The following is a 14,776-nucleotide window of genomic DNA, read 5'->3' as shown; positions in this document are numbered from 1 at the left end:
GAGCCGCTTCCTGAAGGCCACTCAGTAGGTACACCTAATCAGAGATGACTGGTAAACTCACACCCATATCTGAAAATATTATCAAGCACAAACACAAGTGAATGAGTAGAGAACAACAGAAAAACAAATCATACAAAGAACATCCGGAAGAAGGGAAACAAGGTTTAAATAGAATGTCCTTTATTCGAATTTAACAGGATTACAATACCAAAGCCATCTTCTCAGGCCTGTCTTTGCAGCTATTTTCTTAGCAGCACATTGTTTTGGATATAAAGAGACATTTTTACTCACCTACTTCACATTTGTCTGTGGCTGATGTGTTTTTGAACTCAGGCAGTACTCAGGAAACTCTTTGTGAATTATATTTCCTTGTCAGCAGCTCAGCCATGCACAGTTGGTAATGACTGAGTTGTTGTAGACAAAAGCTTTTTATGAGTCACATGTTGACTCCATAAAGCCCAAGCTTAACTGCAAGTCAATTTCTTTGTGTTTTTTATGTGTTTTGAGGCTAGGTTAAGGATCTGTTTCTTTATATGTTTATTTGTGCTATGCTGGTTTCGGTTATGGATGCACAGAGTTGGAAAATTCAAAAAAAAGACTTCCTCTGGCTCCGAAAATGTTATAAATCAAATCTTCTGGTTAGAATGTAAAATAGCGGCGTAGATACTGACCGCCTTCATGCCACAGCGCTTTGATGCAGTAATCCAGACAAATGGAGCTCTGAACAGGTATTGAGTGTATCTCAACTAAACAAAACAAAATTTGTAGTTTATTCTACAAGAAAGAAAACTACTGGCTTGCAGCTAATTCTTCATTAGCTGCAAGTCATAACCATCAGAATTAACATAAATACTTGAAATATATGACTGTGTGTAATTTACTGTAATTAGGGAGCTGTCGTCTAGCTGTTCATTGATGCAAACTCACATCTACAAACCTACAATTCCAGTTTTGTCTTTGTAGCATTGGTCCGATTTTATCAGCATTCACACGTCACCAACCCACATTAAAGATTGTCATCATTTTAGGGAGGTATACTTTAGTAGTTCAGAAAGTTTGGTGCAAATGACTGCTAGTACCATGTGACCAGACTGATGTCACACTGAGCTTCATGAAGACAAATGATTAACTAATGTAGCTTAGGTGGAACCAAAGTCAAACTAGAACTGCAAGCAGTTATGATCGGGTTTCAAGCCCCTCCCAGCAACTCCGTCCTCTGCCCCGCCCCTTCCAGAGTACCACGTCACACACCCACATGACCACATTTTCCAAAGGGTCAGGTCAGATCTTGGTTGCAGAAGCACTCAGACCTAAGGGATGTTAGCCGCTATGGAGGAAGAAGGCGAGGGGAAAGACGTGCCGCAAAGAAAGATACTGAGCATGAAGCAGTCCAACATTCAAATTAAAATGTTTGCAAACACTGGACCAACATAATAATAATATAGTCTTAATTAAAACATGAATAAACATTTGCTATTTACAATAACTCAACAAAACTCAGTTCGTTGTAGCCAAATTTCTAAACTCAAACCTATTTACTAACCCTATTGCTAACATTACAAAGACCATATTTAGTTTTGCAATCTGTAAAAACAATATACAAGATTAAGATTCTTTTGTAATGCTAAAATTCCTGTATTTAATGCAATCTCAAACCTCACATATATCCATAAAAAAATCAAGTAATTGAAGCTGAAAATGCATTGATCACTTAATAAAGGTGATGTTTTAATCCTATTGAATTTGAGACAATAACATTTTATTTAAAAAACAAATTGAATTTTTTTCTTGCATTTTCTCTTTCAAATATATCTTAAGTTGCTACACCAACACAAAAATTGTTATTTGATTAATCGTCAAATCAATCTACAGAAATTCAACATTTTATTTTCATTTCACTCAACGATTATTGCCCTGTCGCACTCACTCCCATCATGATGAAGTGCTTTGAGAGGCAGGGGAAGAACCACATCATCTCCCCGAACCAAATTTCGCGCGTTAGTGGTTCTGAACACTACGAATGCAATACACCTTTTGGCCACTAGCATAATTTTGGGGGCGCTGTTTCTTCCGCGAGCGGCAGACAGTGAGCTTTCTGCAGAATCCATATTTCATCAAAAAATTACCAGGGCTGCTTCATTAAAAATGTCCAAAAATATTCTCAGTTAACTCTGTCTATATCTGCAATAATATGCATTATTTATAATGTCCCTAGATGTAATGGGTTTCATAAAAAAATGTGTTTGATTAACAGGCAGCATTACAGATACTGATACTTGTGCGAGACAAACCCCCCCACCAATAACAAGGGTGGATACACCTGGGATCAAACTCTAAATCTGAAGGTTAGGAAGCAGACACCTAATCCACTACACTAAACACAACCTGTGACAACAGGGGGAAATGCTGACACATGTACTGAGTACATGATTCCTTTTGACAGTACAGAAATTCCTTAAAAATACATAGTCTGTCATAGAAATTACCAAAATATTCTCATTTAAACCTGTGTATATCTACAATAATATATATTGTCTATAACGTCCCATAAATGTAGTAGTCCTTCAACAAAAAAATGAAAAGGCTTTGTTTATACACTAACAACCTATAATGAACCGAATTTAAATATTCATTAAAAATCCATATTTCATCAATAAATTCCCAAAATATTCTTAGATCTCCGTGACTATAGAAGAAACAATATAACTGTTTATTCAAGTGCCTAAATTAATGACCTTTTCAACCAAAAATCGTTAACTGTCATATCCATAGTACTTAGCCAAATTGAAAAATGTATATAAAATATATGGTATTTTATCAAATTCCCCAAATATTCTCAGAAAACCTTATCTATGTGTGGAATGATATACACAGTTTGTCATGTCTCTAATTTTAATGATGGTCTTAAAAGAAATTGTTAACTATAATTTCAATGATATTAGTAATAATGACCAAAATTGAAAAATTCACATAAAATTCATACTTTGTCAGAAAAATCTCAAAATATTCACCAAGAACCTTGTTCATATGTATAATAGGCCTGATTTTCCTCAGCCACCACACTTTAATGAGTTCATCAAAATTAATTTATAATCGCCATAATTGATTAGCATATATCTTTATGAATTAATTGTACACAAGTGGGCAGTCCAAATTGAACAATGTTTATTGGGGATTATAGGCTTTGTCTACTTAAGTAGTGTGCAAAATTCTACGCGTTTGGCCCAACAGAACACTGTAGTGACGCGCTTTGAGTTAGAACTTTAGCTAGAATAGGTACTTTTCAGGATTATACACAGAACATATCCTGAGGGTTTGGGCTCTCTAGGTACCACGAGTGATTTTTGGGGAATTTCTTTATAAGTGAAGGGTCAGAGGTACATTTTCGCACATAAGCCACGCCCACTTTGCCCAATCGTTACCATACTGATAACATATTCTCTAGGTGGTATCCTGAAGAAATGTACCAAATTTTATAAAAATCTATTCAGCCATTTTGGCTATATAAATTTCTCTTTCTTATAGCGCCCCCTAGGCTTAGATCCCTCTGAAAATTAGTACATACCTACAGTTTGACCTTATGCACTACTGGTATGAAAATTATTTGTGCATGTTAATTTATTTTCAAGTTGGACCAAAAAAGCATTTTTTTTGCTTCAAAAAGTTTGACTGCATATAATTTGTAAACCGAAAAATAATTTTAAAATCCATTCCATATCATTTTGTCAGCTATGTCTGCAGTCTTACCAGGCCCGGTTTCGCTTTGATTAGTTTTGCCCCTAAGGAGGAGTTAATGAAAATAGGCTTTGCATATTACGCAACATTGTTGCTATTTAGCATAACTTTATGATTTTTTTTTTCAAAACTCACATGATTAAGAATGACTCAAAGAACATCCAGGAATTGAGATTTAGTCTCTGCAAGCAACAGTTTCAGAGATAATAACAGAAACGTATTTTACGTTATAACAACGCCATCTTATGGTGAAACTTAATTTTTTTTTTCATGTACCTAGGTAGCACAATTCTGCATATGATCTGTAATTTATCTGACAAAATCTTTCAAATTCACTGAGTTCAAAGGTAAAATGTGAGATAGCATGTAAGCCACGCCCACTTTTAAATCATATTAAAAGTATGAGGTCAAGGTCTTGAGCATATGGACCAAGTTGCGTGTCAATCCATCAATCGATTGTGCAGATATAAACGTCTGGTGCCTATAGCGCCCCCTATTATTTAATGTGTATCAAACTCAATGTATAGACACAATAGCGCATTCTCTATCAGGTACTCCAATCTTGCTTGGAAATCATGAAATATGGCAGAGATATAGTCAATTAACTTTTGTGCTAGTTCGGGAATAAAGTTTGTCCGCATGTAGCTTTAACAACTTTCGAACATTTGACAAAGATTTCATACCATTGTGTCCCACTAACTCTGTAAATGGTATGTACAGAGTTTTATCTTGATTGAGCTCAAAAAGTAGGAGTTGTGGAAAATAGATTTTGCCTTTGTCGCGGCGTAGCAAAAAAAAAAAAAATCTAGTTAGGCGGAAGTGGGCGTGGCCAATTACAAAGTGATGCGGAATCATCCAAGGAACAAGGTGATATAAACCTTTGGAGTGTGGGACTTACGGTTTGGAAGTTATAAGCCCAAACGCATTGTCATACGTAATAGCGCCCCCTAGTTGCTAGGGAGTCTGGATTTTAGTATCCGAGTAGCGGTTGCGATTCCCTACTGGGTTGCTATGTCAGTTTCTTTCCAGTATTTTCTGGTTCTTGTGCCCAACGACTTTTAGCGGAGAATAATAATAAAAAGGAAAAACGAAGCTAAAGCAATAGGGTTCCTTGCTCCGCTGGGAGCAGGCAAACGGAAATGCCTTGCATGGCCTTCGCCCGCACCCGCGGGCTTGGAACCCTAATTATTGTGGAGATTGTCTGTCCTTTCGCTGGAGAGCTGAAGTGCAGCTAATACTGGCTACTGATTTCCATGGAGGCCTTCCCAGTTATATCGGCATGATTCAGTTTTCCAAGATGAAGCATCTATGGTGCAGAGAGCAGCATTCTTCTGCATTTTCTATTACAAAATGCTACTTCTTCACGCATTTTAAAACAGTAATACCCGTTAAACCTGCATGAATAGTGATTGGTTCTATTAACTGTTGGGTCCTAAAACAACGAAAACACTGAAATTAGCTTCCGGTCTCAGGCTGTTTCATCGCTTTTGTGGCGTCTAGAGATACTTAGATCACCTCCATTTAAAAATCTGACTCTTGAACTTCTCAAACATGGACTAAATACAGACCCTTTAAAATAGTTTGTGAATTTTGGTTCCTTCATTTGCTTTAGAAGAAAATCCTAAAAATGGCTGTTTTACTTTCTTGTTTGGCATTTTAGACCCAGTCAAAGAAACACGTTGTGTCCCACCTGAATTTAAAGTAGACTGGTCCTTTTTTGAACAAGTGCTGAAGGATAAAATATTAAAATCAAAGAAAATATATAACTTAATAAAACAAAATCAATGTGAAAACTACTGCATTTATTTAACATTGTAAGACTATTGAACCCTTAAAGCAAATTCCAGACTTTTCTAGACTGCATTGAGTACAATCCTCTCCGCATGGCACAGCTAGCTTCCATAAACGAGAAAAACTTGATGCTGAAAAGGGACAAAAAGAAAATCTGGGGACAACCGAATTTATTTTTTGCCACACAGCCTACATTATCATAAATAAACAGATTAAAAATCCTTACCCACATAACCCCAGTCGTGTGTCCATTGTTGGAGCTGCCTGAATATGAATCACTTGATTTAATTCAGCAAAGTTCAGATCAATATACAGTGTTACTTGCATGTCTAACATATTGCTTTAAATCTATAAAAAACCTTGAACATGCCACTTTAGAAAAATATCAAAATAGAAACAAAACCCCTCAAAAACCTGTTCCACCCCAAACATCACCTCCAAGGGAGCGAGCACTCATTTCTGTCAAGTAACAAACCAAAGTCTACGCAACATTGGCTGTACTTGGTGTAATTTTGCCCAGGCAGAAGTTTTGTGTGGATAAGGATAGACCGTGTTAAAACGTCCAGAAGTGAGTCACTTTCCTCCAGGTGTTGTCTTTGCAGCTCTTTGAGGTGGGCTATGTGGGTGCACTGCAACAGCCAGCCCTGTGTAACGGACTGAAGGATCAGAAATCTCATAACAATGGTTAAAATGAAAGACGTGACTGAAAACACAATACAGAGAATATAAACTTATATGAGCTCACAGTTAAGGACTAATATAAGAATTACATTTAGTTCTCATTTAAGTCAAACATATGGCAGTCGATACAAACAAAAATACACTTTAATTTGGATTTTTTCTAGGTTCATGACAATGCCAATAAAAGACAACATAAAAATTCAATTCATGGTCAGTTAAATCATGATTTCACTACTGAGTTTAGTTTACTCATCATTACTGAAAGCCACTGGGAAAGACAGTGGAAAATATTTTTAACCGGTTGATTTTCCTCATGCAGTGATCTGCTTGTACCGCCTGTCTCATCCCACCACAAACCAGAACAAAATGCCTGAAACGAATCGACCTGAGCACCACCGCCGTAACAAAAAATAACTACCTACCTCAACAGCTACAAAGCCAATTTTTAAATTCATGAAAACATTATGGTTTTAGAAGCGCTGTTCTGTGTGTGGACATGAAACACAAAAGTAACAAAATTAATGGGGGGGTCTCTAAGTGCTAACAAGTTACCAGGCACTTTACTGTCAGAAAAACACCTGGCACAGAGCGTCGGATAAAAACTACAATCATGCATGGATAAACTGGCCGCTCCATTCCACACTCGATTCTACATGTATACGGGTTAAATGCACACGAAGACACAAACAATTCACAGATTAAAATCAACATTTAAGTCTTCTCTTCTGACTGTCGTGCAACAGCGTTACCCAGAAGCTACTGTTTTGAGTAACTTTCCTCCTTCCTGTGGTGAGAGGAAAGTCAGAGTCTGGTAAAATAAAGTCTATTGTTCCAATTAAATCTTTGTCTTTTTGTTTAAACATGAAGGGAAAGGAGAGATGGACATGGCCTGCTGTTCGAGTTGTGGCGCGCTGTGGCAGGGAGGTGATCCGGGCGAGGAGCTGCTCAGGGTTCTTTAGTTGTCGGGGGCCACGATGGCGCTGCTGCTGCTAAAGCCCAGGTAGTTGGCTGCCGTCTCCACAGCACTTTGGACTGAGATGACAACGTTGTCTAGCAGGCCTTTCAGGGCGTCAACCTGATCCGAACTGAGGTTCTGGTACGCATAGTACAGGGAACCACATACCAAAACAAGGAGCAGGAGTTTGAGCAACAGGGACAGGAAACCACGCCGGGCCGGAGCCTTGCTCATGCAGACGGCGCTGCTTGGTTGAGAATACATCTCGGTGTAGGTGCGGCTCTCTGTGTGGACGGTACGCTGCACGCGGGACTCGTCCAGCCAGTACTCGCTGGGTTTTAATGGTCGACCGGCGGCCCCTCTGATTGGACGCCTGCAGGTGGCACTGTGCAAAAAAAAAAACAAAATCAACTTTTAGAGTTACACTTAATTAGCAGATTCATTAAAACATTAGTTAACAGATTTATTGACAGCCTTAAAAAAAACGGAGCTGCAATTAGAAGTTCTGAAACGGCAAAATGACCCTTTAATAAATGTATGATCAGTTGTTACCTGATGCCTGTTGGTGTGCTTATTTCATTGGCGAGGATATCTTCAACCACACTCTTGCTGGCCTTCTTCGGCGTCTCTTCAAGGACGACGTCCTCCACAACCTGCCAGTATAGCATCAAACATTCTCACACTAAAGTACGACCATTTGCATCAATGAAACGGTGAAATGCAACTCGCCTTGGTTTGTCGTCTGCTGCTGGTTCTGACTGTGACAGGAGCTTTCCCTCTGCTCCTTGTAGGCTTCTCAACCACAGGAACTGGTTCTAGTTCCGGGGCAGGAATCTCTTCTAAATAAGAGGGAACCCCCCCCCCCCGACACACGTACATAAAGGCCCAATGCAGCTGATACGTTGATTTTCCAAACAAAGACGACTAAATGTATGCCACAGGTTATTTTGCTCTTACAAAAATGTTTTAAATGTCTAAGAAAACAGACAGACAAACAAACAAAAAAATAGTACCAGTAAAGTGATCAGAGCTCACCATCTTCTTTGTCACTGTAGTTGTCAGAATTTGTGTTGCCGTTCTGGTTACTGTCTGCTTTGGGGAGAGTTGTGACATCTGTAGGAGCTCCGGGTTCAGCTGCAGGCTCATCCAAAAGCTTCTGCAGCTTCTTCTCATACACTTTACGGGTAGAAGCTGGAAGGACAGAAATTCTTAAAAGGCTTTTTCAAAGGGGACAATGAAAATGACACATGGTGTGCTACTTCATTCAGCGATAGCTGGTATGTCAGGTTAGGACTGGTCCTTACCTCATCACTATTGATAGTTTCAGTTTTGGATAGAGCGCTCCAATTTAAATCTACCTTAATTTTCTACCTGAATAGGAAACATAAACCATGAAGTACAGAGTATTGTTCTCCAACGTTCGGGTGAAATCAGCAGCAGAAATAAAAATAATGCAGAGTCCAAATCTGCACTCACTAACTTCCAAGGATAAGTCAACTATGAAAAGGAACAAATTATCGTTGACCTCTGAGACATGGGGATGTTATCAGTGCAAACAGACAGTTGATGCAGTACAGGTGGCAAATCTCATAACTTTTACTACCTTTTCTTACTGACCCAGAATCGACAGATTATGTGACATTTTTTCCAGAAATGGAAAAAATATGTCTTCCAACCGAAGACATATTTTCCATTTAAAAACAAAAACACTTGATTCTTAATCAGTTTCTAAGTGAGCTTTTATTTTCAGATTAAGAACACTTAATTATATTTTAGTTTAGATTTTTATGCATCTATTGTCTATTTTATCCGTTCCCTATAATTACAATAATATATTAACAATAACATGATTTTATTACTGATGCACTTTGTATTTCTAAATTTGTATTTTTGTTTTATTAGTCTTTTTATCTGCATTATTTATATTTACTATATGTTTCCTTCACTAATTTAGAAATGTTACAATTTGTTTTTATTTTGTTCCCTGTTTTCTAGTAGATGTAGGGTTAAAAAAGCAATCTCCCCCACAATAATCCAACTGATGTCCTTTAGTGCATTTTAACTTTTGACATGTTTTAAATGTTTAGTCTGTTTTTTTTTGCTTTAAATCCTTTAAAATACCTGTATAAAATTGCTATAAAGCTCCATTTTAACATGTTTTCCCTTCCTTTATCTATAGACAAAATCACTTCATATTTATGTACTTACACCATTATGCCTCAGTTTTTTGTTTTTAGTATTTTTTATGAATTGCTGAAACAAAAAGCCATACAAATGCTACATTATTATCTAGAATTTAATCAGAAATTATTTTCTGAAGACTTATATATACAAAACTTTACTTTTTTAGCCATATTTGGACTTTGTATTGACTTCTATTCGTTTTAGTAACTTCATTTGTACCTAACTCTAACACCTAACCATTAAACTTTATTCTCACCATAACTCTAACCTTAAAAATGGGATCTGCCACATTAGGAATGGGAAGTGAACACACCAAATAGATCTTAAAAAGGTAAAATAAACACGTGCACATTATATAATCTCATTTATGAAGCTTAACTGACATGGTGTGTTTGTCACATATGGAAGTTTAATTATATGGTTTATCCATCTGCTTATTTATATTCATTGCCTGTGTGTTTGAAACAAGTTAACATATAAATTCACAATATGCTTACCAATAAACTGTTCTTTCGAAATGAACTTTTACCTGATTAAAAATTTAAAAGGTAGAGTTTAAATTTTAATAACATGTGCATACTGTGTGGATCTCAGAAAACCCACCAACAATAGGTCCAGTGTCCACACCATGCTTTGCCAGCTGTTGTTTCAAATCTTCATCTGTGAGCTCTGTCACCTCCACCTCCTCTGTGCGGGGTTTATCCGTCTTTTTTGTGGCTTTCTGATTCAAAATCAATCAATAAATACAAAAAATACATAAACTACAGCATCTAATTAAATGCATGCGCTTTAGCAGTAGGGAGGAAACAAATAAAAAACTTTTATCAGATGGGAGGCGATAGCACGCAGCTAACCTCACTTTGAAAAAAATCCATGCAGCCTCAGAATCAAACTTACTCTTCCAGAGCGGCTCCTGTTGGACACCACCGGGGTGGACAGCTCTTCGTCGCTGGAGAAGGTGTCTACAGGCGGAATCTTCTTGTTGTTGAGTATGGTCAGGTTCTTCAGATATAACTGCACATAAACCTCCTTCTTATGCTCCCCGCTCGGAAGCGGGACATTGTGCGCTGTGAGCTCGTTCTTCAGCTTATCTTTCGTGAGAACCGACGGATCTTCGAGGAATTCTGCCATACTAACTTATATTTAGAGACAGACGTAAAAACTACTTTAGAGTGCGGCTTCTTTCTTGACTGCTTGTAGCTAAGAGGAATGATCTACTCCAGTAAGCTGCTCCAAAAACAACAACAAGAAGAACGTGAGTGAATAGCTCTGTTGTCAAACAGAAGTGGCGCCTACCCGCTGCCTGTTCAACTAGCACCGCCGAAGCGCTTTATCAAAAATAAACGTCCACTTCCGCTTGTTAGCCTAAGAGAGGAAATACTTCCATGTAGTTCGGAATTTTTGGAAACGTGTCCGCGCATGTATTGAGTACGAAACTAGCTCAAAAACAGACATTAACCGGCTTTCAATTGAAATAGTTAGCTTAGCTTTCAACCGGTCCACTTGCCTCTGTCTGTCCGCGGTTGCAATAGGGCCACACAACAAGCTGTGCCGCTATTGGACGAACGGCGGCTGTGAGCTTCAATCTGATTGGGCGTCTATGAATGGAACGCTGACAAGCCGCCACAAAGGAACCGGAGGATGTCTGTTCATTGCACGACAGATTTGTGTAAATCCTGCCGACCAAATATGCAATAATGTTTTAATATACGTGCTATATAGGGTTCTTTACTTTGCAAAGCCGGCAAAGGTGGTTTAAGTTGGTAATCTAAAGCCCTTTTCTTAGACTTTAATGGTACAAATCGATAAATATATATATTACTTTTCAACTAATTAACTTAACTCAACTAACTTAACTTATTGCATAGATTTTCCAGTTTTCTCGGCTATAATCAGCTAATTTGAATAACAACATTAGATAATAGAGTAATTATTAAGCGGTTTAAATTGAAACATCCCTTATATACCACAAGGGGGCAGCATACTCACGTATTTTTGAACTATGAAGAGGGGTTATTTTTTAGGCCCATATTTAGTATTGGCTTTTATTATAGTAAACATTAATAAAACGAGGGACGCAAGATAAAAGAAAAATTTTCAAAGTTTCTGTTCGCTCTGAATGGACCTTTCTGAGACCATGTGATCACATCCCAGTTGTTTTAAGTGTCCATTGCACCTGTTTGAATATTTAAGGGGAATAGCCCCGGAAAAAAGTATTTATCTTCTTACAGAATTTTCAGTTATTCCTTTTTTTGTCAGGCTTAAATGTTTTAGCTCATCAAATTCCAAGAAAATACAGTTGAGACATTTTGAGCATAAACAGCCTGTTCAAGGTCATGCCACAGGATCTCAATTGGATTTAATTCCGTACTTTGACTAGGCCACTCCAAAACCTTTGGTTCGTTTTTTCAACTATTTAAAAGTTGATTTGTTGGTGGATGTCAGATGAATGTCCTGCTGAAAAACTCAAATATTCTTGAACTTCGTGTCACAAACTGATGGCTTGACATGTTCCTTGAAGGTTTTCCAGAAGAGAACACTTTGTATTATTTTGGTCAGCATAGGCTTCGGCCTTGGAACTCTCCCATTGATTCATTTTTTTCTCCAGTCTCTTTATCCCTGTTAAATCATTAACACTGACTTTACCTGAGCCAATTGAAGCCCTGAAGCCCTTCAGTTCTTTAGTTGTTGCTCTGATCTTTAATGACTTCTTGATTGAGTCAGTGCGCTCTTGGACACAAAAACCCCACAAAAAACCAGAAGAAATATTGTGACAAATAACTTTTTCAAAGCAATAGCAAGTCCGTTTCTTTAAACTAATATTTGCTCTTCCCTTTAGTTTATTTTTATATCACCTATTCACAACAAATGTCATCACAAGTCACTTTACAAGACAAAGCAGGTGCAATTATAAATAATCGAACTCATTACAGTTTATGTTTAAATCAGTCCAACCCTTTCTAATAAAACCCAGCATCTTGTCATTGATTTTACACCAGTCCCTCATTCTCAGTAGGCATGTGGCGACAGTGGAGTGGAATCACTCCTTTTGACATGAAGATGCTTCTCGTATGAGCAGCCATCTGCTGTGACCCTTAGAGGGTTAAGAGTACAGAAGACAGGACAAAAACCCAGAGCACTGGGCCTGGAGTACTTTCTGTGGGAAAGAAAAAGAGAGTTCACAAAGCTAATGCTATCAGTACTTCCATATGTCTCTTACCTGGTTCCCTCCAGGTAAGAGATATAGCTAAAAACAGAAGCACTGTTTTTTCTTTCTATGAGAAAGTGGCTCCATACAGAAAAGATTACATTGACGGTTTCAGCACCGCACGGCTCCACTCCGCTCTACCTGGTTCTACTCAGGACAAAACCCTTTTGTGTTTCCATTGATGCCTCCAGCCATCAGCTTCGTGTGCTGTGCTAAGTAAAATAAACACTTACCATTGCACATCATGTCCTCCTAAAACAGTGAGGTTGCGGAATCCCATTTCAGCCATTGTGGACCCAAATATTTTTGTAGTCGCTCTTGAGTTTTTTTTAGCTTTTCCCAGCACTGCGGTGTGTGGTAAAATTCATGGCTTGTTTTTCTCTCCACTAGCTCTGCGAACACAAGAACGCCAGTACCAGGCAAAAAAAAAAACAGTAATGGAAACAGTCGGGAAACGGGATGAGTGGAGTGGAGCCGGCCAAAGTAGAGCCCATGGAAAAGTAGCAATAGTTAGTGATAGTTTCGTCAATAATTCCCTCCAGGAAAAAGGCAGCTAAAAACAAAAACACTGAGCCAGGGGTACTTTTTACAAATAAACAAAACAACCACAATGAAAAAAAAAAGTGATGGCAGCAAAAGCTCCCTCATTGAATTTATTGAGGAAAGAGACATGGCTAAACACAGAAGAACTGGACCAGGGGTACGTTTTATGCAAAATTGGAAGCCCAAAGTTAATGCTAGTAATAGCTCTATCAATTATTCATTCCAGGAAGGATACACAGATAAACACAGAATTATGTCTTTCATTTGAAAGAAAAAAACAGAGAGAACACAAATTTAATAGCAGCAAAAATTGCCAATAAAGAATAAATGGAAAGACCCAGGAGAAACGCAAAAGTGTGAGGAAAGTGGTCAGTAAGTGGTCCTTATAATATCATTTTTTGTCATTGTCATAAGTCCAACAAAATTGAAATAAACTATCTGCTCAGTGTACAGAAAAATAAAAAAATTATGTAAAACAGAAAAATAGAATCAGTTTGTTAAAAACATAAAATAAACACAGGTACACACATTCATACTGATTGCACATTCACATCATTGCATCCTACTTTACATTGTGGCTGTATTGAATTTAGCTGTTGCTGTTGGATAGAAACTGTTTTTGAATCTTCTTGTCCTTGCTTTAATTGATCCGTAGCGTCTGCCTGACGGTAACAGTTCAAACAGAGCGTGACCCGGGTGAGAAGTGTCCTTTACGATTTTATGGGATTTTTGGAGAAAGCAGAAACCTCTTCTCTGTGGGAAGAGGGGAGCCAACAATCTTTTGGACAATGTTAATGACCCTCTGGAGCACTTTCCTCTGAGCCACTGCACAGCTGGTGTATCACAAACAGATGCAGTAGGACATTATGCTCTCGATGGAGCACAGATAAAAGGACACCAGCAGTCTCCGTGTGATGTTATTTTACCTAAGCCCCCTCAGGAAGTGCAATGTTTACTGAGCCATTTACAGCAGCTCAGAGGTGTTCACATCAGGTGTTCCTCGATTTGGACTTCCAGAATGCGGAGGTCAGCCACTCTCTTCACACAGTCCCTGGTTATGATCAGTGGTGAAATGTCCGTTTTCTTTTTCTGATAGTTAATTATTATCTCCTTGGTCGTAGAGATATTAAGCAGCAAGCAGTTCTCTGCACACCATGGTACCAGTCTCTCCACCTTGTCCCTATAGGCGCACTTATGCCAACCAGAGAGGAGCCTCACCACTGTGGTGTCATCTGTGAACTTGATGGTGTTGTTGTGGTGAGCTGGGGTGTAGTCGTAGGTGTAGAGGGTGTATAGGAGAGGGTTCAACATACAAGGGTAAAACTGCTTAGAACTGTAGGGTGTAATGCAGCTGCCTCTGGTGGCACCACCTTAAAGCAGACAGAGAGGTTCAACTCCTCTGTCAAGGAGGCGTCACCATCAGCAGCACTGAGGTTGGTCTTGTAGTTGGTGAGCTGCTGGATTCCCTGCCACACCTGCCTGCTGTGTTGCTGTCCAGGTGGTCCTCGATCCTCTTCCCATAGTCCCACTTAGCCATTCTGATGCCTCTCTTCAGTTTCTGACTGTGCTGTAGAGACTATTATTACCTGACCTGGAGGCATTGTTTCTCTGCTTCAGCAGCTGCTGGACATGCCTGGTCATCTAGGGCTTCTTGTTGGGGTAGAACCGGGTGTGCTTTT

General features: G+C 38.6%; 1 protein-coding gene across 1 annotated transcript; it reads right to left on the bottom strand.

The window, feature by feature from the left end:
* Nucleotides 1–5,679: 5,679 nt before the first annotated feature.
* tmpob (thymopoietin b) lies at nucleotides 5,680–10,882 on the bottom strand. Its single transcript, XM_047390692.1, has 6 exons — nucleotides 10,244–10,882; nucleotides 9,950–10,067; nucleotides 8,198–8,353; nucleotides 7,892–8,001; nucleotides 7,715–7,815; nucleotides 5,680–7,547 (listed from the first exon to the last, which is right to left on the bottom strand). The coding sequence occupies exons 1-6, from the start codon at nucleotides 10,475–10,477 to the stop codon at nucleotides 7,163–7,165; spliced, it is 1,104 nt and encodes a 367-aa protein (XP_047246648.1). The 5' UTR covers nucleotides 10,478–10,882; the 3' UTR covers nucleotides 5,680–7,162.
* Between the last annotated feature and the right edge of the window lie 3,894 nt (nucleotides 10,883–14,776).

Source organism: Girardinichthys multiradiatus, chromosome 2, assembly GCF_021462225.1.
Source record: "Girardinichthys multiradiatus isolate DD_20200921_A chromosome 2, DD_fGirMul_XY1, whole genome shotgun sequence".
Classification (NCBI taxonomy): domain Eukaryota; kingdom Metazoa; phylum Chordata; class Actinopteri; order Cyprinodontiformes; family Goodeidae; genus Girardinichthys; species Girardinichthys multiradiatus.
Note: the sequence above shows the minus strand (reverse complement) of the source record. Positions and strands in the feature narration are given on the sequence as shown.

Excerpts from the sequence above, each read along its gene's own strand:
- tmpob (XM_047390692.1), bottom strand. The coding sequence starts at position 10,477 with ATGGCAGAATTCCTCGAAGATCCGTCGGTTCTCACGAAAGATAAGCTG. Across the intron at positions 8,354-9,949 it reads GGACACTGGACCTATTGTTG|CTTCTACCCGTAAAGTGTAT; the intron begins GTGGGTTTTCTG and ends CTGTCCTTCCAG. Across the intron at positions 8,002-8,197 it reads CTACAGTGACAAAGAAGATG|AAGAGATTCCTGCCCCGGAA; the intron begins GTGAGCTCTGAT and ends CCTCTTATTTAG.